This window comes from Pseudonaja textilis, chromosome 3 (genome assembly GCF_049901715.1).
Source record: "Pseudonaja textilis isolate UNSWEBS1 chromosome 3, rPseTex1.2, whole genome shotgun sequence".
Lineage (NCBI taxonomy): Eukaryota > Metazoa > Chordata > Lepidosauria > Squamata > Elapidae > Pseudonaja > Pseudonaja textilis.
In genome coordinates this window covers 179,873,193-179,898,549 of record NC_141992.1, presented here as the reverse complement: position 1 = coordinate 179,898,549, position 25,357 = coordinate 179,873,193, and the positions used below count along the sequence as shown (strand labels likewise).

Below are 25,357 nucleotides of genomic sequence, written 5' to 3'. Positions count from 1 at the left end.
CAGATCGGCTTAAGAGATGCTCGGAGGTGGCTGGGCGCGGCCAAGAAGCTCGGCCGGCGTGCGAGTCTGAGCGGCTCCCGGGGTAGCCGTTGCTTCTGCCTGGAGGGCGCCGTCTCGAGGGAGGGGAAGGAGGGCGGCCCGTGACCCCAGCGCCGCTACCTGCGGCTGAACCTCCGGCTTTTTCTCTGCCTGGTGAATCCCCAGTTCCCGGAGCCGAAGGATGCAGTTTCGCCTCTTCTCCTTTGCTTTGATCGTCCTGAACTGTATGGATTACAGTCACTGTCAAGGCGGTCGGTTGAGACGCGGCAAGAGAGGTGAGCTACCTCTTCCTCCTCCACCTTTCCCCAGTCCTTCCTTCCTTCCTTCCCTTCCCTTCCTTCCTTCCTTCCTTCCTTCCTTTCCTTCCTTCCTTCCCTTCCTCCCTTTCCTTTCCTTCCCTCTCCTCCCTCCCTCCCTCCTTCCTTCTCCTATTTATCTCCCCTGTGGGAATCCTTTTAACTGGAATAGCTGGCTTCTGCTTTTTAAGCTTTTCTCTCTCAAGGAGAAGGAGACCCTTCCCTCCACACCCTTTGAAAGCTTCCACCACAAAAGAGAAAGACTCCCGCATAGGTAGAGTTGGTGCAACACATTCTGCTTGGCTACTATTAACACTGTTTTCAGATCCTCTGTGGCTCAGCCACAAAAAGATACAGGAGATACTGCTGTATGCACCCGGGAAAAGTTAACATCCACCGGTTAACATCCACCGTGTGCCCGAGAAAATGTATTCTCTAAATGTCCTTAATTGCTTTTGATCCATCTGATTTCAATACCGCAACCCTAATCTCCAGCTGAATCATATACAGTTTGCTCCTGTGCAAATGAAGCAAACACTACTAGAGAATATGAGCCAAGCAAATAGCCAAGCAGGTGCCATAGAGCCTTTACAGCTTTGCTCCCTCTCCCTTTGCCCCCGCCAAATTGGGATCTCCCAAAAATTGTTAAAGATGTATGCCAATAAAGTAGAATATTTGTAGCTCACAATTGAAATGAGGGGATCTTGGTTGTTTTTTGGCAGAGATTTCATTACCGGAACGAGGTAACATCATCAGTACTAGCGTATGGTTGCAATAGAACGATCAACCTCTGCATATGACCTGTTGCAATTGTGGACATGTAAAACAATTGTTCTCCCACCCCACTTCCCTTTGATGCTTCTTGATCCTTTTGATGTGTGTTGCAAACAGAAAATGTAGAATAATCTCTGAGGCTGGTGGGACCCGTGGAATTATGGGGTGACGAGAATTCGCAAATTTGCATGACCATGAAGGAAGGAAGTGCAGAGGCAGTGGAAGCTCACTGTTGATAATGATTTTACCCAACCTGTACTTAGTTGTCTATTCCCACTTTCTGTTGGGAGATCTGACAAAGGACAAAGTCGGTGAGAATCTTGGATTAAAATGTAAAATGTTCTGTGTCTGTGTACACCTGTAAGAAATAGAAGGCATTACCTATGAAAATACCATTATAGGGTATTTTCTCCATGAAGAACTAATTGGTGATATTTTGAGAGTGCATATGAAATACTGAGCATCATTTTATTTTAATTGCGCTGTTAAAAGCAGACCTGGGATCTTTTTTTAAAGGTCCTGTTAATAGTTTGCTTCTGGGTTGTGCAAGCAGAAGATGGTCAAATTGGTATTTGACTTGAGAGTCAAAATCCTGAACAAAGAAAGAAAGCAAATCTGTAGATGGTAGAACTAGTGGCTGTAGATGTTGCAACTGAATGTGCTGTGTGTTGGTTTTTGCACTTTGCTTCTCTATGATTTCCTATTAAACTTTGAAGACTCCAGTCAAACTAGCCAGCTAGTTAGATACAAAATTTACTATTGACCTTATCTATAAACTAGTGACTAATATCTTCATTTGCTGAATCCAGGTTTAATGTGTATTCACTGTTACGTTGTTCTGCTGCTGTTTTATTATTATTGCTGAAGAACTAAGTACTTTCTATCCATGATGTCACTTTTCCTTCAGGACTGGCTAACCAGAAGTTTATTACTTTACCATTTCCCTACCTCCTTACAGAGCATCCTAGGGTTTGACCCACTTCCCCAAACTATTACGCTTGTTTTACTAAATCAACTGGAGTGAAGGGAATATCTACTAACAATTCAAATAAGTCCTTTATGTTACAGTAAGAGGCAGACAATAAAACTGGCAGGCAACTTCTCTCTAATGGTTCCTTTCATCCTCATCCATGTAGTTGTCTGGGAGTAGTTCTGAATGTGAATAGATGACCATGTGCAAGTGGATGTTAAAAACAGCAATGACATTGGACCACTGCAGAAACAAAATTCCACCTCCCCTTTCTATTTCCTGAAAGAGAATTTTGTATCAAAATCTCATTCTAAAAGAGAAAAGAACGTTGGGAACATTTTCATGGAATAGGTGATGTTTTTGCACTGAATGAATGTAAGTTGGTCCAAGCACATGTGTGAATATAGACTGTTTGTGTAGTACAAGTCTCTCACTGATACCCTGCAACTTCCCTGTCAGTTCTTGAACTTCAGTTCAACTCCTGGGAGGTGGGGGGTGGGGTGGGAAGAGAAGATACATAAACAGACTTCAAGTGATGTGCAACAGGGAAACTGCAGTAGCCCCATCTACCAAGTTCTACAGTCAGATAGGCTCAAACACACCAGCAAGATCTCTTGGAAAAGAGTTCTCAAATATCTTAAAACTTGGGTAACAAAAATTTCTTTTCATGGTGCAGGAAGGGTTCTTTAAAAAAAATGTAAGGCAGATTGTAGTATATCATTAAATACAAATAGTTCTATTCAAGTATCTTTGCCTAAAAATTGCTTTTGTTTCTTGCTGTTTAGACTTCAGGAGAGGAAAGCAAGTGTTGAATTGCTTATGGGTTTGGGTTTCTTCATGGACAGATGTGTTAGCTTCTCTTAGAATAGGAAACCTACATCTTTTCACAAGAAAGAAGTCTCAGCGGATACGTTGCAAAATGTGAAACAGAAAGTATGGGGTTTTTTTTAAGCTTGCTGTGTCCTTTAAATCATTCACAGTATTCGTAATAGTGCAAGCTACTTTATGATGGGATATGATGGATGCTTAACAAAGTCCTTCTGTCCCAGGATATTCATGTGGGTTATTTATCAACTGCCTTTGAAGACCTGCAGTAATAGCTATATAGGCTGCAATGTCTCGCCTTTTCCCCTTAAGATAGCTGCTATATTGGAATTCTCAGCCCATAATTTTCAGATTGACTCAGCAGAACGAATTGAAAGTACTCTATACTTGAAATACACCAGAAATGGGAGTCTACTACATTTGTATTTTTCATGGAATCAAGTTTCAGACAATTCAGTAGACTTATTTCTGCTTAAACACATCCAAGATTATAGGATTATATTTCTAAGACGATAAAAGCCATTGTATCGCAGCCCTTTCTATGAGTTGTCCAATTGATGAGATTATTTGTTGTTGATGACATTAGACTGTTTGAATGGTCCTTCCTTCTGAAGACAGTAGAAGATAAATTTGTTCCTTTGCAATATTCTAGAAGAGGACATAGCGCTCATACACAACACTTTAATCTCAACTGAGCACTTGACATTTTTATTTGGTGTGTCACTGGAAATGGAAATCATGTATTCCAAGCCTTGATTAATTTTGAGCCCAATAGTGTTATGAATTGATTAGGCCTTTGACATAATGACATTTTTTGACTTGATTAAATTAGAGGGTAAATGCCATGAAAGCCTGTTTTAAATCATGGCCAAATCTTTATTAATTCAGTTGTTTTCTGCCAAGTTTTGAGCATGGGACCAATTGCTTTGGAACTATCATGGTTACAAAGCTATGGGCTAGTTTAGATGAGGAAAGATTAGCCACAAAGTGGAGCTCATGATCTTCTTAGCTCAAGCTATTCTTGATTATTGGATGCTACATTAGTATGAAGTAGAAAAAAATGTGTCTGGTTAGTTTCTGGGACTTTATATGTGAAGTTGTAGTGAGACTGTGTTGTTCTGTTTAGATGGCTTGAACAAGGCTTGCATTTGTTCAAATAAACCTTAGCAGCATACTGGGACACTGAGAATGACATAAGATGACTTAAATGCTGTTTTGCTAGAACTACATTACTCAACAGTGGGAAGAGTTCAGAGTTCAGTTTAAAACATATATTCATAGAAGCAAGCTAATCTTACGGCACAATGCCATTGATATGTCAACAAAATACTGCAGCTGGTGGAACTGGCTGAACATTAAGACTGCAATTTCTTTTTATTTCAGTTGATCTTGGGAAAGGTTTGTAGAGACTATATATTCAACTTGTTACTTCATAAAGGAAATCTTCATGAAAATATAGTGGACATATAGTCCACCAATATTTTTCTTTCTTAGGGTATTTTCAAAGCTTGACAGTACAATTTTCAAACCAGGTTGTTGTTTTGTTTAACAAAAATATCCCAAATTTGATGTCCTCAAGGTTTATTGGAGTGTGACTTTCATCATCTCTAACATAGTCAATGAGATGTAAATTATGTAGGGTTCCCCCCCCACTTAAAATGCTTTTCTTTCTTTCCGTCTCCCCAATCCCAATTCCAAACTAAAGTTATTCAATATTTTATTTTATTGCAAATGACAGCAATTATACATTTTTTCCTTTAATGAGCTGTTCTTAAAAAGAAATCCATATGCGCTTTTATTAAATGTGGAACTATTGTAGACCTCAGGCTAGACAATTCAAAAAATCTGCATTTTACAAGCAGGTTTAAGAACCATGTTTCAAGAAAACTGAAATGAATAGACATCTAACCCATGTTGTGCGAATTATCCCCCTCCTTCCTTCCATCTTGCTTGAAAAAAAAAATCACCATAAGCTGATTTTAATTGATGCCATGTTCCCTGGTTGATCTTAGATGAGCAGTTGTGCTTCTGGATGAAAAGCTAGTCTAAAAGCAATTGTATCTAACTTAGCTCCTTGTTGGATGTTTAGCTGTTGGCCAATTAGAATTGGTGTTGACAATTGATTTATCTGGTGTCTCTTTATAGTGTCAGTCTGGGCATTTGTTTTGTTACATTGAATTATGTTAAAATGTGATTCATTTAGAGCAATGTGCTTGAGGATGTTCAGGGCTAATTTGAGCATATAACTGGAACTGTGTGCAAATGCTAAAATGAAGAAGTTCCTGTGGAAAAAAAAAGATCCTTTACACTTATGTGCATATATACAGATGCTCCATCCGCAAAGGGCGTGCATAGTGCATACTGGGAGTTAAATCTACCCTGGCATACCACTGGGCCTTATTTTCAGATAGTCCATAATGACATTTTCTAAACAAAATAGCCTTCCTGGCATAGTGTAGCTCCTTGAACATGTCTCACCCAATTCAGAAGGACAAGTGTATCATTTCTTTTTGAATTAAGGCTCTTTAAAAGCATCTGTTTATTTAAAAACACAAAATATTGGAATATGAATGAACTGGTATGTATGTACAAGGCAAGTGGTTTTTTAAATATTATTCCAACTAGTTAATGGTGGTTTCATGATGTACAAGTTCTGCAAACAATCCTTTTTGTTTGTGCTCTCAGCCATATGTTGGAGGGACTTTATTGAATTTGTACGTGTTAAGATATAGTTATATGGAGGGTTCACATACATGTTATATTTTTTATGCTTGGCTGCATCACAGCCAAAGATTCTAGTTCAAGTCTGAGTAGAAGGAAGTTATTCGGGGAAGGTGAAATTTGTGATAGTGCTTTCCCCATTTAAGGTTTTCCTGCTTTCTCACTGCTATTTTAAAACTTGCTAATCCCATCATAGATTTTCTTCTGAACAGGATTTCAAACATTTTTTTAATTTGTAGAAAAACAGCATGAGAACAAAAGGTTAAGTGTCCTCCTGTCCTTTGAAAAGCATCTTTTTTTTTCCTTTTTAAAAAAATGCAAGACTCTTTTCCATACGTTAGGGTAGTGTTCTCCAAATCGGTCAAGGGTTGATGGAACTATCAGTTGTTCTCTATTCACTTACCATTTGTTGTCGTGGTTAATATTTTTTGTGTAGTATTACATTATTTTCATATAATAGGTGGAAGGTTGATACACAATCTGCAACTTCATGAACATCTCTTGGGATGAGATGAAGCATTTGGGGACCCTTGCATTAGCAAAATATAGGTACTCCCTAGATCTTTTACACATTACACTATTTATAGTATGATGATCAGCTCTTGGGTTTTGGGTGAAGTACAGTTCTAGTTAGGTAAGGCATGGACTAGAATTGTAGAGATCTTCAAGTGTGGAAGCTCATCAGGCTGGACATACTCTTTTAACCCAGTGCACAATTCACAGACTCGTAGGGAAAAGTATATCATTACCTGACTCCTAGAGGAAAGGGGAATGTAACAAACAAAGACAGACGGGGAACATTATATGTCCCTTCTCCTAAGGAGGCCCATCTAAGTCAGAAGTGGTATTCAGCAGGTTCTGACTATTTCTGGAGAACTGGTAGTGGGAATTTTGAGTAGTTTGGAGAACTGGTAAATACCACCTCTGACTGGCCCCCACCCCCATCTATTCTCTGCTTCTTAAGTTCCAGCTGATTGGCTGGGTCTTCTTTTGTTGCCCTGCACAGGAGAACGGAACTGGAAAGCAGGTTAGTTGGTGTGGAGAGGCAATGCAGATTTTACAGTATCCTTCCCCTGCCACGCCCACCAAGCCAATTTATGCCCACCAAGCCACGCCCAGAGAACCGGTAGTAAAAAAATTGGAATTCCACCACTGATCTTAATAGAACCAAAAAGAAAGGCCTTCTCCATGATGGCTTCCTCCATTAATCATCCTCATTAAGGGAAGATTGCCCCTCACTTTGATGTTTTTTCCCAAAGCCGTGAAGACATGGTTTTACTAACAGGCCTGGGAACCCCATAGTGGGATGGAACACATCAAGTGGCTCAGTTCATTGTTGTTGCCAGGAGAACGGAAGGTTATAACTTTTTTAAAATGTTTTTGTATTGGGCTTTAATCCTTGTAAACCGCCCAGAATCACTGAGAATGATATGGGTGGTCATATAAATTTTCATAAATAAATAAAGAGAACTGGAGGGCATCATGTTGAAGAAGGCTTCTTCAACATGTTATGCTTTGGATCAACATATAGTTTTAACCAAAAGAATAGGAAACACGCTTGCCATGGAACACCAAAATAAAACATTTAAATCTAGAAAGAATACGATTACAGGGCTAACTTCAATTTTATAAAACAGTTGAAAATGTTTGCATTTCGAAGGACTCTTCTTCAGTCTTGGTGGTTAGAAGCCAGGAAAAATAAAGGGTTTGGGGGGAAGAAGGGGGGAAAAGTGGCTGATCGGTGAACCGTGCTCCAATTTTTTCTCACCATCTAGCCTGTTGAAAGATTTTTGGAAACTGAAATGTTTCAGCTATTTTGTAAAATGTCAATTGGCCTAATGTAAGTTTTGGCTCTGTGGATTTTGGATCATGTATGGAGTTTCTTTAACTAACATTTCTTGATTTCTCCAGAGGTTTTACATATATATACTGATCTCCACACCAGTGAAGCAGTCTGAGCAATTTCTCCCCCCATAAAATTAGTTTTATAACGGGCTGGTGATTAAATAAAATCCTGTTTCCAGCAAGGAAAAAGAAAAGAAAATAAGAGGAATAGTACATGGAAGATGGTGTCATGGTCAGCTGCACCCAACAACTATGGAACAAAACTTCTAGGATTTTGCTGAATCTTTCAAAACTGACAAATACATTTGGCATCCTTACTGCCCTGAAATTGGTTTTTCTGTTAAAAAAATATTGTATGGCAATTAGAAGCCACACTCATTTCATGTGTCAATACAAGAGCGCTGTGGTTTGGCTTTTAAAAGACGAAGTGGAATACAAGGACTATAAAGGGAGACATTTTGGTACTGGAAGTGAATTTTGACTAGTCTGTTTGGCATGCAGAGATGGAAAAACAGCCACATTAATTATAGATAGTATTCTATGCTTACTCACCTGCAAATAAGCCTTAATAAAGATTATTCCTGTGTTCATATGCGTATAATCACCATACATTAGATGAAAATATAGGACAGATGTAGCGATGAAGTCTACGGACTCAGATTCCTAACCCTCTAGATTTGTCTGCGTGCCTTTTAAGAGTACTGATCTTTACTGCTAATCTATTCCAATGTTCCATTTACCCTACTGCCACCATTACAAACTAACACACACCTCTTTTTTTGTTAAACACAATAGCAACAACATCAGACTCTATACAGTGAACAAGCAAAGCATAACTGATGTTCTTAAGAGGTCCTGTTTCTTGAATGTCTCTTGCCAAAGTGGACTAAGTGACTGCCTCTTGATGGAGTCCAATGTAGTTTTAATGATGAAAAGGCATTCTGCCTATTTTGATTGAGCAGTGAGAATCTCTTCCTCCAAGGGATCTCTTTGTCCAAGCTTTCATCTTTGCTTGCTTTCATTATGCCTTTCTGAAAAGACTTTTGAACTGTTTACAGTTAAAAATGATAAAATAAAAAAATATATAAAATAGGTTTTTTTCCCCTTTAGGAATGGAAATGTCAGTTTGTGTTTCATAAAGGGATCACTAAGTTTTACAGAGAGAGATCCAAACTTAAAATGAGGGATTTCTAGACCTTTTAAGTGGAGAGTGCTCAGTCACTAGAGATATTCAAACAAATATTGGACAGCCATTTGACTGGGATGGTCTGAGGATTCCTGACTTGGGCAATGCATTGGACTACAAGGCCTTCAAGGTCATTTCCAACCCTGTGAGACTACGGTTTACCTTCAGGTAATCCTTGACTTAGATAGATAACCTTTATTGCATTTCTTTTTACTGTGGGCACACATTAAAAATGAAAATCTATTGCATGCTCTTAAAAGCCTACACATACATAACCACATATAGACATACTGTATACATGTATGTATATATATATACACACACCACACACACAGACACACTCATACCTATAAATACATATAAATATAAACCTTGGTGGAATACATGGCGGAATAAATACCTTGGCGGAATAAATACATGGCGGAAAGAGGAAGCTTGTGCATTTACAAGGTTTTGTTCACTGAATGGAACAAAACTGTGACTGAATCTGGATGTTTTAGATTTACTTAGAATCTAACTTAGAACTAAGAAGAAGTTTTCTGACGGTTAGAACAATTAATCAGTGGAACAACTTGCCTCCAGAAGTTGTAAATAAATGTTCTGCTTCAGATACCACGAAGCTTCCTCCCAGAAGGTAACAAGGAAAACTTAAGACCCCAATTGGGATTGGGATTTTCATTGCTAAGCAATGTGATTGTTAGGTGAGTCATCCCATGACTGCATCTTGTTTTAGGACTGTGATGGCGAACCTACGGCACACGTGCCGGAAATGCCACACAGAGCCACTTTGCCAGCATGCGACAGGTTGCCCAGAAGAGCCCTCTGCGCATGTGCATGTGCCGCCCGCCCACCAGCTGATTGTCAGGTATCTGGCACACATGCACAGGGGGTGAGGTGCGCGTGCATGCACAGAGATGCACAGGGTACATGAATGGGTCTTGCACACATGTGCAGAGATGCATGGGGGACTCATGCACATGCGCAGAGATGTGCATCACACGTGGGGATTGCACATGCATGTGCAGAGACGTGCAGGGGTGTGTGCATGTACAGGGGTCATGGGGGGGCACACACATTGCCTTCTGGGTGCTAGCAATTTTCGGCACGGGAGCCACCACTGTTTTAGGACCTTTTTTTGCCGTGAAGGTCACAAATGGCAATCAGATGACACCAGGATGCTGCAACTATTATAAATATATGCTGGTTGCCAAGTGCCTGAATTGTGATCATGTGCCTGTGGGTTACTGCAATGCTCAAATGTGTGAGGTCTAGTCAAAAATCGCTTTTTTCAGCACTTTCACAACTTCAAGTGATTGCTAAACAAATGGTCGTAAATTGAGAGTTCATTTTTAGGGTAAAGTTCCCTCTTTCGGGAAAGGAAGGTGACACTGGAGTGATTAAGAGAGATTTCACAGGAAGCAACAAATCCCCGTAACCTCCCACCCCCAGTGTAACACTTGATCACACCATCAAAGAAAACAGGCAGAACCTATAAGAAAAAAAATCTTCAATTAATGTTGGGAAGTTTCACTGATAGGATTTACTTTTGAATAAGCAAGACTGGGGCCACGGGGACTGTGTTAAGTGCTTATGTGAGAGTTTCATTTTTGTTTGACTTCCATTAGTTGTCAAAGACCCTGCTGTCCATTCCTGTAGGTGTCATGTATAAGATCATTACTACACCAGTGTTTTAGATCAATATTACTAGCATTGCAGGTGGGAATGTTGGCCAGGAAATGTAGCTCTTCTCCCCCAAGCTAGTGCAAGGATTTCAAGATCTATATGGGTTGAAAGCCAGCAGACCAATTATGGAGAAAAGCCATCCCCTGACTCTACTCTATTTTGATAGCACTTCTCAATGCTTATTTTCCAAATTGGTTAATGCACGGATGTCTTTATGTATTCCTAATGCATTATTGGATGAGGGTCAGCTGAATCATTTTGTGGTCTTGGGGAATTTGCAGCCTTCTGATTGACATATCTGGCTGCAGTTCAACCAATACTTTCAAGAGCTTTAAACTGCTGCTTCTTTATCCGCCTGTGACATGAAATCAGAACAATAGTAGATTTGGTTTCTGTATCTATAGATAAACTATATCAAAGGTGTGGTAGCAATGAGCTCCTTGCTGAGGCAAAAAATTATTCTTTGAAGAGCTATCATTGAAAGTGATCTCTTGGGCTGCAGACATGAATCCAGAAATACTGGATGGTTTTGCATATTGTTTCCAAACCATAATATAGTTTGCTTAATTTTGACTTCACTCAATGTGCAACCCAACCGTTACAGTTCATAAGTCATGTTCCGTGGTTTAGCATTACCCATGAATTATCCCACTACAGTTTATTCACTAAATCATAGTTTTAAAACCCTGGCTTAATTTCTATTTAGTTTTGACAGTGTAAACTCAGCTCTTGTGGTTTAGGAACAATGCTTTATATCTTAACATAGGGTTTATCAATGATTGTTGTTGGGGAGTTGAGACTCCTATATGAGAAGTCTGCTCAAACTGGGAAAAGTGAGTTTGCCATTATATGTGAAGTGAGCTATTGTGGCTTGCTTCTTCAGCAAACTGGTTTGAACCAATAACAGTTAAGTACTAGTGCATATCTAGTCACTGAAAGCAAATTAAGTAAAGAATAGAATAGAATAGAATAGAATAGAATAGAATTCTTTATTGGACAAGTGTGGTTGGACACACAAGGAATTTGTCTTAGTGCAAATACTCTCAGTATACATAAAAGAAAAGATAAATTTGTCAAGAGTCAAGAATCATAAGGTACAACACTTAATGAAAGTCATAGGGTACAACAAGCAATCAAATCATACTAGGAAACAGTCAATATAAACCGTAAGGATACAAGCAGGGGTGGATTTCAAATTTTTAACAACCAGTTCTGTGGGTGTGGCTTAGATAGTGGGCATGTGACTGGGTCATGGTGGTCATGTGACTGGGTGGACATGGCTTGGTGGTCATGTTATTGGCTGGGTGTGGCCAACTCAATATAACTCACATCGAGGCACGCATCTCCTCACCTGGCTTCTCATGACTGGGGATGCTGCAACAGTTGTAAGTGTGAAAAATAGTCATAAGTGACTTTTTTCAGTGCCATTGTAACTTTAAATGGACACTCCACACAAGCAAAGTACCAGCAGAGGAGGGGGAAAAAACTCCAGAGATGTTCCTGAGACAGGAAGTCTTGTCCTGCCAAGAATGTAATAAGGGTTAACGGAGAGGCAGTTTCAGAATGTTTCCTTCCTGCCTTCCTTACAGGATTAGGCCAGTAATTTCTTCTAACAACCGGTTCTCTGAACTGCTTAGAATGTTAACAACCGGTTCTAGCGAATAGGTGCAAACTGGTAGAATCCCACAAGTGACAAAGTTACAGTCATACACTCACAAGTGGGAGGGGATGGGTGATAAGGAGTGATGAGAAGATTAACAGTAATAGTAGTGCAGACTTTGTAATAGTTGAACAGTGTTGAGGGAATTATTTGTTTAGCAGAGTGATGACTTTTGGGGAAAAAACTGTTCTTGTGTCTAGTTGTTCTGGTGTGCAGTGCTTTATAGCATCGTTTTGTGGGAAGGAGTTGAAACAGTTTATTTTTGGGATGTGAGGACTCTAAATATTTCACAGCCCTCTTTTTGACGTGCAGTAATACAGGTCCTCGATTGAAGGCAGGTTGGTAGTAATTGTTTTTTCTGGGGATATAGCCTCCTTTCTGATGTGTCAATGAATTTACAATTATTATGTAAAAGGGTGTGCCAAACATCAGGCCTCATAGGCCATCCAAATATGTTTAATTAATAATTATGACTATTTTTAGAGAAAAATGTACCATACCTAGGAATGTTCAAAGATTATGCTTTAAATAAGTAAAAAAATGTTTAGAAGACAATAGCACCCATTCAGACATTTCATGCAGTACATATGATAAATTCCCTATGGGTGAATGTCCATGGAGATTCTCAGTCTTCCTGGTCACGGTTGTCCCAAAGGTGCTTTTTCAAAAGGCAATTGGAATTTTTTTGTTTTTGTTTGAAGATGTTTCATTCTCATCCAAGAAGTTTCTTCAGTTCTGCAGAAGCTTCTTGGATGAGAAGTGAAGTCCAGTTGCTTTTTGAAAAAGCATCTTTCGGCCCATATGGGTGACTTTTAATACACCTTGTACATTCAGTTGATGTAGCTTATCCTGAACCAACTGCATGTGGAATAATAATAAGTCTCTGTCTCCTTATGGTTTTTATATATAATAAGTCATAGTTTGTTTCACTTGATTTATAGAATAAACTCCAACTAGGGGATTGACCAATATATTGATGATATGATTCAAACTATAATGGCTGAATTCAGTTGATACTCAGTTACAGTATCAACTGTAACAGTTACTCTACCCCAGACCAATCAAGATTGATAGTAAAAGATTTAACCTAATATCTGAAGTCTGTAAAAGTCTAGATGGAACAAAACAGTTTGAGATTCAACCCAAACAATATAAATTAATGAGTTGAGTTTTACAACTGAAGTCAGAACAGTACTGAGATTATGCTAACTCAGAAAAGATTTGCAATTTGGAGATTCTTCTGGATTTTCAGATCTTGCAGGAAAAAACCAAATTGAAGCTGTGGCAAAATTAATATAGAATTATCAGATGTACTATCTTGCCAACTGAGAATATAAATAATACAAATACAAATAACTCAAGGTGGTGAACATACCCAACACATCATCCTCTTTCTATTGTGTCCACAACAACAATCCTGAAGTGAGTTGGGCTGAGAAAGAATGACTAGCCCAATATCACCCAGCTGGCTTTCATGGCTAAGGTGGGTCTAGAACTCATAGTCTCCCGCTCTTTAGCCCATTGCCTTAACTACTAGACAAAACTAGTTCTCTTGCACCTTTGACCTGCACAATTCCCAGTGAAGAATGATTGTGCTTTTGGTGAAATGATATGAAATTTTACCCCATTATTATTTCATATTAAACAAGCCCTAACATACATCAGCTAGGTGAGGTGGTTATATTATCTGAGATCCACCAAATGTCACCAGCAAGCACAACAAATGCTATCTCAGTACTATGTCCAAGTCTGAAATCTGATTTAAAATAGTCCAGATTATCACTTTCATCCAGGATCCTCTACAGTTGCAGTCAAATCACCTTCTCAACAGTCTTCCCTAGAAAAGAAAGTTGGGGACTGAACAAAAATTGTCCAGTACAGTTGGACCCAGCAAAGACTTCTTGAGGAATGGATGCATCACCATCACATTCATGCCTCTGAGGAAAACCTCCTTGCTCAACAAACAGATACTATAGTATGGATGCTCCAAGTTATCCACGAGGAATATAAACAAGTGGCTATTGAATGTAAATGAATGTTCAAAACATTGCATCTTTTACTCAGACTGTTCTGGTGGCCAAGGTTCAAAGCAGATGTCAAAGATTATGTGTCATTCTGTCATGTCTGTCATCACACCAAGGCTGCCATTGCTAAGTTGGCTGATTTGCTTTAACCACTCCTCTCTCCCCAGGCTTATGTGACACAGATCTCTTGGGTTTTATTACCAAATTCCAGATGTGCAAGGATACATGGCCACTTGAGGGTAGTGGATCTGTTTACCAAGATAGGTCATTTTTTCCATTTGTGAAGCCTACCATCTATTCTGGAGGCTACACAAAAGTCTGTTCACATCACGTTTTTTGATATTAAGAGTTAGTCAATCACCTCATTTTTGGATTGTGGCTCTAAGTTTACGTCAACGTTCAGAAAGTCCTCTTCTGCTTGCTTGAGAATTGTATTACTTTTCCATGGCCTCATTACCTGGAATAGGAAGAGTAATCAGAGAAGACTATGCTGGATATTTGGTTTGCTGTGTTTCCTATCCGCAGGACAATTGGCCTGTTGTCATTTGCAGAATTTGTGTTTAACAATTGCTCTGTATTTCTAGATCAGAATGTCCCCATTTCAGGCAGTTTAAACCTATAATCCAGGGGGCTTCGAACTTGGCAAGTTTAAGACTTGTGGACTTCAACTCCCAGAATTCCTCCTTCAGTCATGTTAGCTCAGAAATTCTGGGAGTTGAAGTCCACAAGTCTTAAACTTGCCAAGTTTGAAGACCTTTGCTATAATCCCCGCTGTTTGCCCTCTAAAAGTCCTACCTGTAAAGTTGCTCAAAAGTTTAATTTTATGCAGGAAAAACTGTTCCTTTGAGAACAGTTATCGTGGCCAAGGCTGCATACAAAGCTACAGCAGATGCTTCCCTGCCAGTAAACAGATTAGATCAGATCAGCCCAATGGCCTCTGCTTTGCAATTGCCTACCTCAGTGAAAGTACATCTGGAGTTCCACCTTGTGTGGGAGGGGCCTCCCTGTTCCTTATTGCATTGCCTCCCTGTTTCTGTTGCACTTTTCTACCCCACCAGTTCACCTAAATGTTGAAGAGGAATTCAAGGCAAAGTGTCATTTGGATTCTAGTGGCAGAAGGAGTAACCTTGAATATTTGATACTTGGGGAGAGCTATTCTGAGTCAGAATGATCCTGGCAAATAATAGAGGATATTCAGGCATGGATATTCATGCTTGTCTACTAGACCTATCTGAAACAAACCCACAAGCCTTGTCACCGTGTATTTCCTCCAGACTTGCTAGACCACAATCTCCAGGAAGATGACTCCTTGCTCCTAGTCACCTCAGTCTCTCTAATTGTTGTTGCTGGGCAACAGTGAGGTGTAGTGGGGAGCACTGCAACTTCATCTAAATATTACACTGTAGAATTATCCATCACCTTAACGCCTGGCCCAGGAGGGGGTGGGGGATGGACTTGACAGTGGAAACAGCTAAGTTGACTAGAGAAAGGGGAGGGAAATGAGTTAATAAAGAAAAAAAATATATAACTAAGTATTAGGAAAGGAGAAAGCATGCAAAGGAAACCCAGACATTTCCATGTTGGTGGTGCCAAGCGTAAATTAATGTAGAAAGAGGCTTGGATAAGCTTTTCAAAACATTGTTGCATACCAGCGTGCCTACCGTCCCTATCCTACTGTTCTCATTTATTCGTACTCATTTATTATGTATATACTTATACTAGTTTATACTAATATGTTTATATATTATGTTCATGTTTATACTGGTTTTCTCATACATGCTTGGCAAATTAAACTAAACTAATTAAATAAATAAATATCTCTTAACTGCATCAAAGTCCATTCTAAGATTACTGGCCACTGCTATTTTTTGTCCTTGCCTACCTCAGAAGGAATGACAGCTCTTTATTTTTTATTAGGGACACCTGGAAATGACATATATCACCTCTAGTTCCAGGATGGAATTAGACCACTTATTTATTTTAATCTGAGCTGCCTAACTTGAAATCCTACCATTCTTGGGTCCGTTCCTTTGGAGAACATTGCTGCCAAATTGTAATTTTTAATGTAGGGTAACATTTAACATAGCCAATAAGTAATGCAATTCACTGTGTTTATTTTAATGAGATTTAAGTATAAATGAAGTTGATTCAGAAGTCCAAGTTTAGCTTTTGGTTATGTTAAAGAGAGGGAGGGTGTGATGGTTAAAATATGCTGAGCTTGTCAGTTGGAAAGTTGTCAGCTTGAGTTCAAGACCCGAGCCCCCACAATGGGATGAGCTTCCATTACTTACCCTAGTTCCTGCCCACCTAACTGATCGAAAGCACACGAATGCAAGTAGATAAATAGGTACCACTTTGGTGGGAAGGTAATAGCGTTCCATGTGACTTGTCATATAGTCATGCTGGCCGCATGACCAAGGGACTTTGGATAACGCTGGCTCTCTTGGCTAAGAAATGGACACGAGCACTGCCCCCTAAAGTCAGATATGAGTGGACACCTTTACCTATGTTTAGAGAGCAACTCCACTCATCTTGGGTGTGGACTTCAGGTTGGAGAAAGCCACATACTCCTGATTTAAAAAATGTATTTTTTAAAACCATCCTTTATAGTATTGTGCTACAGGGCCCCCAACCTTTTGGGCACTAGGGACTGGTTCCATGGAGTCAAGTTTTTCTGTGGATCGGAGGGGGCGTCGTTTTGTGTGCTGCCTGCATCACTTGGATGGGGCTTCGCTTGTTTGCGTGACCTGGTTCTCTGGAATGCTGTGGACTGGCGCCGGTCTATGGACCGGAAGTTGGGGTTCCTGTGGTACTATTCAGAGCAGCTTAGAATGATTTTAAACTAGCAGGAGCTGTAAGCACATTACATTTCAATAAAAGTATAACAAGACGGGAAGGCAGCAGATTTGCCGTAATCTGTCCAGAAAACAGCAGAAAAATGGCTGCCAGAAAATAAATGTGTACTTTATACCACTGGCTAAAAACAACCAAAGAGAGAATGATCTCTACTTTAATGGGATGATATTCCATAATGTTGGGACAACTGCTGGGAAGATTATCTCATGTTGCCATCAAGAGGTTTTAAGGTAATCAGACATTTTGAAATGTACTTGGAAGCAAATTGGCAGCTAGGGGACATCAACATTTCAGAAATTTGCTGTTGTATTTTGGAACAGCTGCAGCAGTACCAGCAAAAATAATTGTATCTATATACTGGGAACTCCTTCTTTTCTCAGATCACTTTCTTCAACATTCTAATAATAAGGATGATAATAGGTGATCTTTTTTCCCCTGCCTCTTGAAAATGATATTTTGGCACTCTTGTTTGTTGTCCCTTTCCAAATGTCCTTCCACCAAAGATTTTCAGGAGAGGGAAGAGGAGAAGGGATTACCCATCTTTATTTGACTAATTATTGAAACATTAACAGGGGAGAAAGGACAGAGTTTTCCATTTACTCAACTTGAATCCAATGATGGGTCTGATCTAAGGATGTTCCCTTTTAATAGCTCTTACAAGCAGCCAGTAAGTGAAGCCTGGGCCGTGTTTCAGCCAGCTGTAATCTGAGGCTCTTTGGATAAAATAACATTAGGCCATGCTACTTAAACACACACTGGAAAGATGAAGGAGGAGAGGAAGGAAAATATTTGAAGAGATCAATTAGATGTGGTCAAAAATGTATAGTCAAGACTAGGACTGAGTTCCATAGTCCTTGGCAATTCAAGGTTTTTGTCCTGCATTTTGTCCATGCTGCATTTCAGAGGCCTAATTTGAAAGAAACCTTCCGTTTGTGTCTATTGTTTTTCAAAAATGAATTACAGATATGTTCAAGGAGGAACATATCCTCCCTTCGTTTTTGTCTTTTGTTGTTCAGTTCTAAAATAGTGGCTAATATCCCAAGATGTTTAACTTCTGGTTCTTTATTCCCATTGTTCACTAAGTTCAAAATGTTTCTTTTGTCCTCTGGCGAATCAAATCATCTACATAATAGCCAATTTATGTGTGTGTCTTTGTTTTGTACATAAGCATGGATCACCATTTCTCTGGTCACAGCCCAATTTCGGAACATTTGGTTTAATTTAGCTGGCCATGCTTTGGCTACTTATGTTACCCCACATTTGAAATTTTGCAATTTACCCACCAGTTTTCTTTTCCCCGGCTCTTCCCACCCTGCTGGCGAGTGCAGCAAATCTCGTCTTTCAGATTTACGTGCAGAATCGCTGACTTCATTTGTGAGTGTTTTACATGCAATTTTCTAAATGCATTTGAGACTTGCGGGTGCATTTGAGAATTACGGGTACAAAAATGTCACAATACTCATCATAGTTTTATTTTATTCTTTTGCTTTTATGGTATTGTACATGTTGATGAACATCCTCTATTACTTTGAAAACCCACATTGATCCCATGGCTTTCTTGTCCTTGGGTAGTTATGTTAAAATCCATGCTTAGATTTTGGGCAAGGATTTCATTTCTTCCCAGGCAGCTTCCTTCTGTACCTTTGCTTCCGCTTTTGACAGCCTCTATACTCAGCCCCATAAGTTGGGGATCAGACACATCCTTTGCTCCATCTGTGCAATAGATTCTTTCAAATGGGATTTCCTTATAAGATCTTTGAGATCTTAATTCTAGCCTTGGTACAGCTTTGATTGTGTACAGGTAGCCTTTGTTTAAGGGGTGCGGTGGCTCAGTGGCTAAGATACTGAGCTTGTCGATCAGAAAGGTCAGCAGTTCAGTGGTTCAAATCCCTAACACCATGTAACAGATTGAGCTCCCGTTACTTGTCCCAGCTTCTGCCAACCTAGCAGTTTGAAAGCAAAAAATGCAAGTAGAAAAATAGGGATCACTTTGGTGAGAAGGTAACAGCATTCTGTGTACATTTAGTCATGCCAGTCACGTGACCACGGAGATGTCTTCGGACAGGGCTGGCTTTTTGGCTTTGTAACGGAGATGAGCACCGCCCCCTAGAGTTGGAAACAACTAGCACATATGTGCGAGGGGAAACTTTACCTTTAGTCTTTGTTTAACAATTACAACTGGGACTAAGCAACATGATCATTAAATGAAAAATGGTAACTAAATGGTCACTAAGTCACATGACCATGACTGTGATGATCTATGAGCTTCAGTTTTCCTTTGTTTCATATGCCTGTGACATTTATCTTGTAAATGCAAGAACTGGTTGCAAAGTTACTTTTTTGTCTGCAAACTGTCATTAAAGGAGGAATACCTCTTATCTGTAATGCTTCCTGAGTCAGATTTCATTTCAACTTCTTCAGACTGTTTCATTACTCCCTTCTGAGGGTGTCATTTTTAATGTTGTTGTTCTTATTTGCAGGTATTATCCTTTATTCTTCATTGTGTTGTTTTCTTTTCCAGTTTTAAGTCCAGAAGCCTGTATAGCCTCTTTCTCTTATCTGATAGGCCACCTTTCATAATTGCATTCTGCAACTTAATTTATTCATTTTTCTTTAGAAATATATGCATAAGCTTTGCATCCAGGTCTTGGTTGTCACAGATTGAGTTTGCTCCAGTTGTATAACAGAACTGGGGAATTATTTGTACTTTTATTAATAGGTGGTTTTGCAGATAAGTAACTGTTAAATTTGCAGGATATATCTTATAGGCACTGTGTGCTTCAATTCTCTTTGTTTAGGAATATTTCTTTTCTGTTTTATGTCTTTTTGTTCAACTATTTTTCAAATTTCTGGTTGTAACATTATTCTTTATTATCACAACTTATTTTTTCTATGTAAGCATAATAAAGGCTGAATTTATCAAATACTTCAATCTTATAAATTAAGTAATAGGTACAAGTATATTCTGAGTAACATTTCATGAACATTACAGAATACTTTTGCATCCTTTTTGATAGATATGGAACCACAAATATCTCAAAAGATTACCCAATAGCCGGCTGAATTATTACAATGATTTGTGTTTAACTCTGGGAAGACATTTTTTGTTTTTGTTTTTGTTTTTATTCAAATCACACATTTTGACTCCTCTTGTTTTTTTGCAAAGACAAACTTTCAATCCAACTGCTAAATCCTCATCCTTATTTTCTTAATGTCAGACTCATCTCTGTGACCAGGTCTCTCCCCCTCCCCATTATGCATTCCATCTTCTCTGTTTGCTTTAGGTTGCGTAAGTTCCAGCAAATTAAATTAACTGTGCTTTCCAATTAACAAAACTTGGTACATTAGTGGGGTTTTTTTGTACCAGGGCACAAAGTCCATTTTTAAACAACTATGTTCCATAAGATTGTATGTAATTTCCAGCCAATTCAGGCATATAAAATGCTTCTTGAAATATTATATTCATTCTTTCATTACGTTTGTCAAGCATTTCAGTTCAATACTGCTTTTTCTGCATGCATGGATCTATGGATATTCCATTTGCTAAATTAACTTTTCCGTAGAAAGAATCACCAAGGTTATAAATACATCTTTGTTTCAGACATACTGCACTACTGTTGTGTGAAAATCTGTTTTTTTCCCCAAATTCAGAATCCTGTTCAATTTCCAGTAAGCTTTTATTTGCTAACGTAAATACAGTTTCTTTGTGAGTACTTTATTATTGTGAAGGGATGACTTTTAGGATATTTGATCTCATTATCTCTCTGTTGTATGAATCTTAGTTATGTAAAGTCTATGTTTTCTTTTAATATGTTGTCTTCTACTGCAGTAATGACAGACCGCATTGCTTTCTTTTATCTTCTTTAGAGAATTTCCTGGAGCTGCATCATTCAAATCATGTTGGTATGCCTCCAGTTTGGCAATTACATTTTCAAGGGAAATCTCACCATGACATTTGATTAACTCTATTTATAATTGTATGAAGGAGAATATTTGTAGCTCAGGGTTGACATGAGGTGTCCTTGGTGCTCTGAGCTTGCTTGTTTTCTTGCAGACATTTCATTACCCAAACTAGGTAACATTATCAGTGCTAGTAAGGAGTGCAGTTTGCTATCAATTTATATTCTAGTGGCTTGCCTGCTAGTGTTGATGGGGATGGTCTTAGAGATTCTTTAGTTGGGCGGTTTGCTGTTGGCTTCTTTGGCAGTTCCTTGTTTGGGATATTGTTTACTTGATTCTTGGTCTGATGTTAACCTTGGAGTTAACCAATACCGATGTGGGTGCTGATTGCTGGTGGAGATATGCTTGTGGTCTTTTTGTTCCTTTTTTGCTGGGTGATAATCTCTTTTGCATAGTCTATAGATGTTATTAACATCTGTGTGTCTATTGATGGCTGATTTGTCATCCATTGTTTTCAACCAGTGTCTCCATTTTCATGTTCAAATGATGTACCATGCTGCCCTGAAAATAAGACCCAGCGTTATTTTTTTTCCTCCAAAAGAGACATTAGCTCTTATTTTGGGGGGGGGGATGTCTTTTTCACTGTCTCATGGCAGGAGCACTGACAGCTCCGCCAGCAGGAGCCTGGGTGGCCATTGCTGGCCCACTTCTGCAGCCACTTGCTGCCACTCATGTGTGGCACCCCTCTAGCCTCTGTTTCAGCATCGGAGGCCTTCAGGAAAGGGCTCTGAAGAGATGAGCTCTAGATTGATGCACGTGGTGCCCCCAGCCCAGTGGTGGGATTCAAATGTTTTTACTACCGGATCTGTGGGCATGACTTGGTGGGCATGGCCATGTGACTGGGTGGGTATGCTTTTTTCTTTCTTTTTTGCAGTCACTCTCCCACCCGGTTTTTGGGCCTTCTGGACCTCAGAGGAGCCTGGGGTGGGGGGGCGTTTTTGCTCCCAGAAGGCTCCTCTGGGGTTCAGGAAGAAAAAAAATGAAATAAGAGGGGCACACAGGACCCCCCCTTGTTCTGTTTTGGGGTCTTCTGGGCCTCAGGCAAGTTTTCTGGGAGGGCATTTTTGCTCCCAGAAGGCTCCCCTGGGACTCAGGAAGGCAAAAAAATGGAGGGGAGGCTGCATCACTCCCTCCATTTTTTGCCTTCCTGGGCCTCAGCAAGGGGAATCCTGGCACAGCTGATCGTATGAACAGCTGATTGTCAGGAGGGAAAGAAAAAAAAAAGAAATACCTTAAGGGGCGAGCATCAGGGGGCAGGGCAAACGAGCCAGTGGTGACCAGGCGACTGAGTCGGGGGCATAGCCAGCAGAACTTAATAACAGTTTGGCGACCCATGCCAAATCCTTGCTACTGGTTCACATGAACCGGTGCGAACCGGCTAAATAACACCACTGCCCAGTCTCCATTTTGCGTGTCAATCGAGAACTCATTTCTCATCTGCAGAGGCCTTTCCTGAAGGCTTCTGACGGTGTGACTAAGACCAGGGGTGACGCGCATAAGCGGTGGTAAGCTGTGGCAGAAAAAGTGGGCCGGCAAGGTAAGGCAGGTGTTGGGATGTGGAAGGCATGACTGTAACTGTCCTAAGGTAAGCAAGCATGTGCAGGGCACGTGGGGTAGCTCCAACCCCCCATCCCCACCCTAGCTTGATTTTTAGCTATGTGCCTTGCACCACCTCGTGCAACCAGGTGCAACAGAGTGGGCAGGATCTTAAGTAGAGCTTATTTTGGAGGTAGGGCTTATATTGGGCACACACGTAAAAACCAAGCTAGGGCTTATTTTTGGTATAGGTATTATTTTCCATCTTCAGAGATTTTCTCATCCTGATATCACTGCCATTTTTGATAATTGGGAATCCTCATTTAAGATGTTTAAGTCTTATATCTACTGTATATGGTCTTCAGTTCAGTTCCTTGACAAATAAATTGAGATGTTTTGTGATATGGATGATATGGGTGTGCTTCTGAGGGCTGAGCTAAAAATTCTTGTGTTGGGAAATTATTGTGTCTAATGTTCAGTTTAATTTGCCTCCAGCATACTTCCAATAAATCCCTATAGCCAAACCACAACACCACTCAGTTCATCCACCAAATAATGTAGCTTTTTTTTTAAAAAAATGAACATCAGTAAAAAAAAATTAAAACCCCACCACCACAGTTGACAGATAATTTGGACAAAAGGTTGGCAAAAGAAGGGAGAAAGACATGAACAATTTAGGCCTATATGGCATAACAATTTACATCTCTATATGTCTTTTATCAAAGAATAAAGAACTTTCCAGAAATAATTGGAAATGATACTGAGCGTAACCAACATGGACAATTACAAAGGGAGTAGTCTCTGGTTACTCCAGCCTTAAAACTCCTTTTGGATATAATGGTAGCAGAATAGAGATGGAAAGTAGGATGTCAGGTGAAAAAGTCTGAGAATGTTGTTGAGAGCCAGGAGGAGGAGGAGGAGGAGGAGGAATGGCATACTAGGCAATTAAGAGGGAACTTAGCTTTCAAAAAGAATGGGGATGTGGCAGTTGTCTCAAAAGGGACGCTCCCTAGTTTCTTGGACTGTAAAGATGAGTGGGGGGAGATACATTTTCAATCTTGCAAAATTATGTTACTATAACCTGACAATAAAGATAGTGTTAATTCTTGTACTTAGTGCTCCTTAACTAGTGTACCTCAAAAAGTGATCAGCAAATGAGCCTTCCTCTATTCTGCACCAAAAAACAATAATAACAATTTGGTGATTCCAAAGATGCTAGTCAAAAGGCAATTGAACTTTCCTGGTTTTTCTTTGAAAATGTTTCATTTGTCATCTAACAAGGTTCTTCAGTTCTCTATTGATTGAGAATCTCCATATACAATAATTTGCTGGATTAAGAGATATAACCAACAGCAACGTAGTAAAACTTGTATTATTTTTTAGCGGTGCAATGGTTACATAAGCATACATCTCTGAGCTAGCTGTATGCTGGTATATGCTGAGTGACAAAGAGGCACCAATCCCTGTAGGACATCACTCCCGCTTGCCTGTTGATTGTGTTACATTTCAGTCAGTTTGCCTTTAAACTGTGATACACACTTTGTCTTTACATGACAAGAATCCAAGTGCATTTTAAAAACATGATTAACACTTGGAATCCTTATCCAACCTGTCCCTGGTTGTTTAGCTTTCAGAACCAAATTGTACTGGAGGAAATGTGCTGTATCATATGTCATCTTGTTTGAATTTTCCTCCGATTTAGAAATGTACTTTAGAGTATCATTGCCATGTGAACTGTGTCCCTTGCAGCTTCTTAGTAGATAAGCACCGCTTTATATTTTATTAGAACAATTTGACTCCTGATGTGAACTCGGGACTCATTAATTGTATAATGCAGTGCATTGGAGTTGGAAAAATACAGGATGCAAATATGTTCTTCATTAGATACTCTAATACTATCCAGATATAGAGTGTGCATTTTGTAATGTGGTAGTCAGAATGTAGTAGGCAACTAGCAAATTGTTGACAAGGATCATCTGTTGTTCATTTTATTCTGGAGTCTGAAAGAAAAAAAACTTGAAGTTTTAGTATTCAGTGTTGTTTGCTGCTGCTTATCATGACTCAATAAACAGATCTTAGACTGTGGGATTGTCTTCCATATCAACAATAATCACTGTCTGTAGTACAACAGACATTTGCAAATCAATTTCAGGTCACATAGCAATGAAGCATTCAGTAGAGACCATTCATTGACAGGGATAGATTTTTTAAAAAATCTTCCAAATGCAGCGATCACTTTTTTTGAGTTGACTAAGTGTTGATTCATTTGGTTGAGGCAAAAATTGACTGACCAACTTATTGCCTGAGACTGACATCATGGGCTGAGAGAGACTGACTGGCCCAAAGGCACCAAGCCAGCTTTCATGACTAAGTTGGGACTAGAACTCACCATTTCCTGATTTCGAGCCTGGTACCTTAACCACTCGATCAGCCTTAACCACAAGATCAAACTGGCTGTCTTTTGATGGAAATGAATTTTCTCCCTGTGAATTTTAGCCTGCATTGTCATTGGCAGTTGCCATACCTTTCACAATATTCCTGGCTGTGCACCACAAGGACAGTCATTTGAAATATTGGATCTATATTTCTAAAGACTGGTAGAAGAAATGTTGTCCCCTGATCGTACTATATTACTAACCAACAGGTCTATTAAATTAGATCCAAAGGAAGAAAATATCTGTAAAGGTGATTCTGACATAAGAGATTGTATACGTCACCACTGTCACTTCCCACAGAAGATAGTATCTCCAGGAGGAACTGGAACTATGGAAGAGCTGTTCCATTTCTGTTCAGACATATGGTTATGCAATACCAAATGTTCAGAAACAAATTCTTTCTATGTATTTGCACATTGACATCTGGTACCGAGAATTTTAAAGCCTTTGAATATTCTGAAGGCTTGGAATAGTTGGTGACTATCCTAAGAGGAATAAAAATTAATACGGGTTGGCAATGTGCTGGCTCATGAATTGTGCTGTTTTT

General features: G+C 39.5%; 1 protein-coding gene across 1 annotated transcript in view; it reads left to right on the top strand.

Annotated features, from left to right (window-relative positions):
• Positions 1 to 25,357, top strand: part of RSPO2 (R-spondin 2) — a 117,830-nt gene continuing 92,473 nt past the window's right edge. The window contains exon 1 of the mRNA XM_026703696.2: positions 1 to 314. Within this exon, the coding sequence (XP_026559481.2) occupies positions 221 to 314 (94 nt within the window). The 5' untranslated portion in view covers positions 1 to 220. The remainder of the gene's footprint in view (positions 315 to 25,357) is intronic.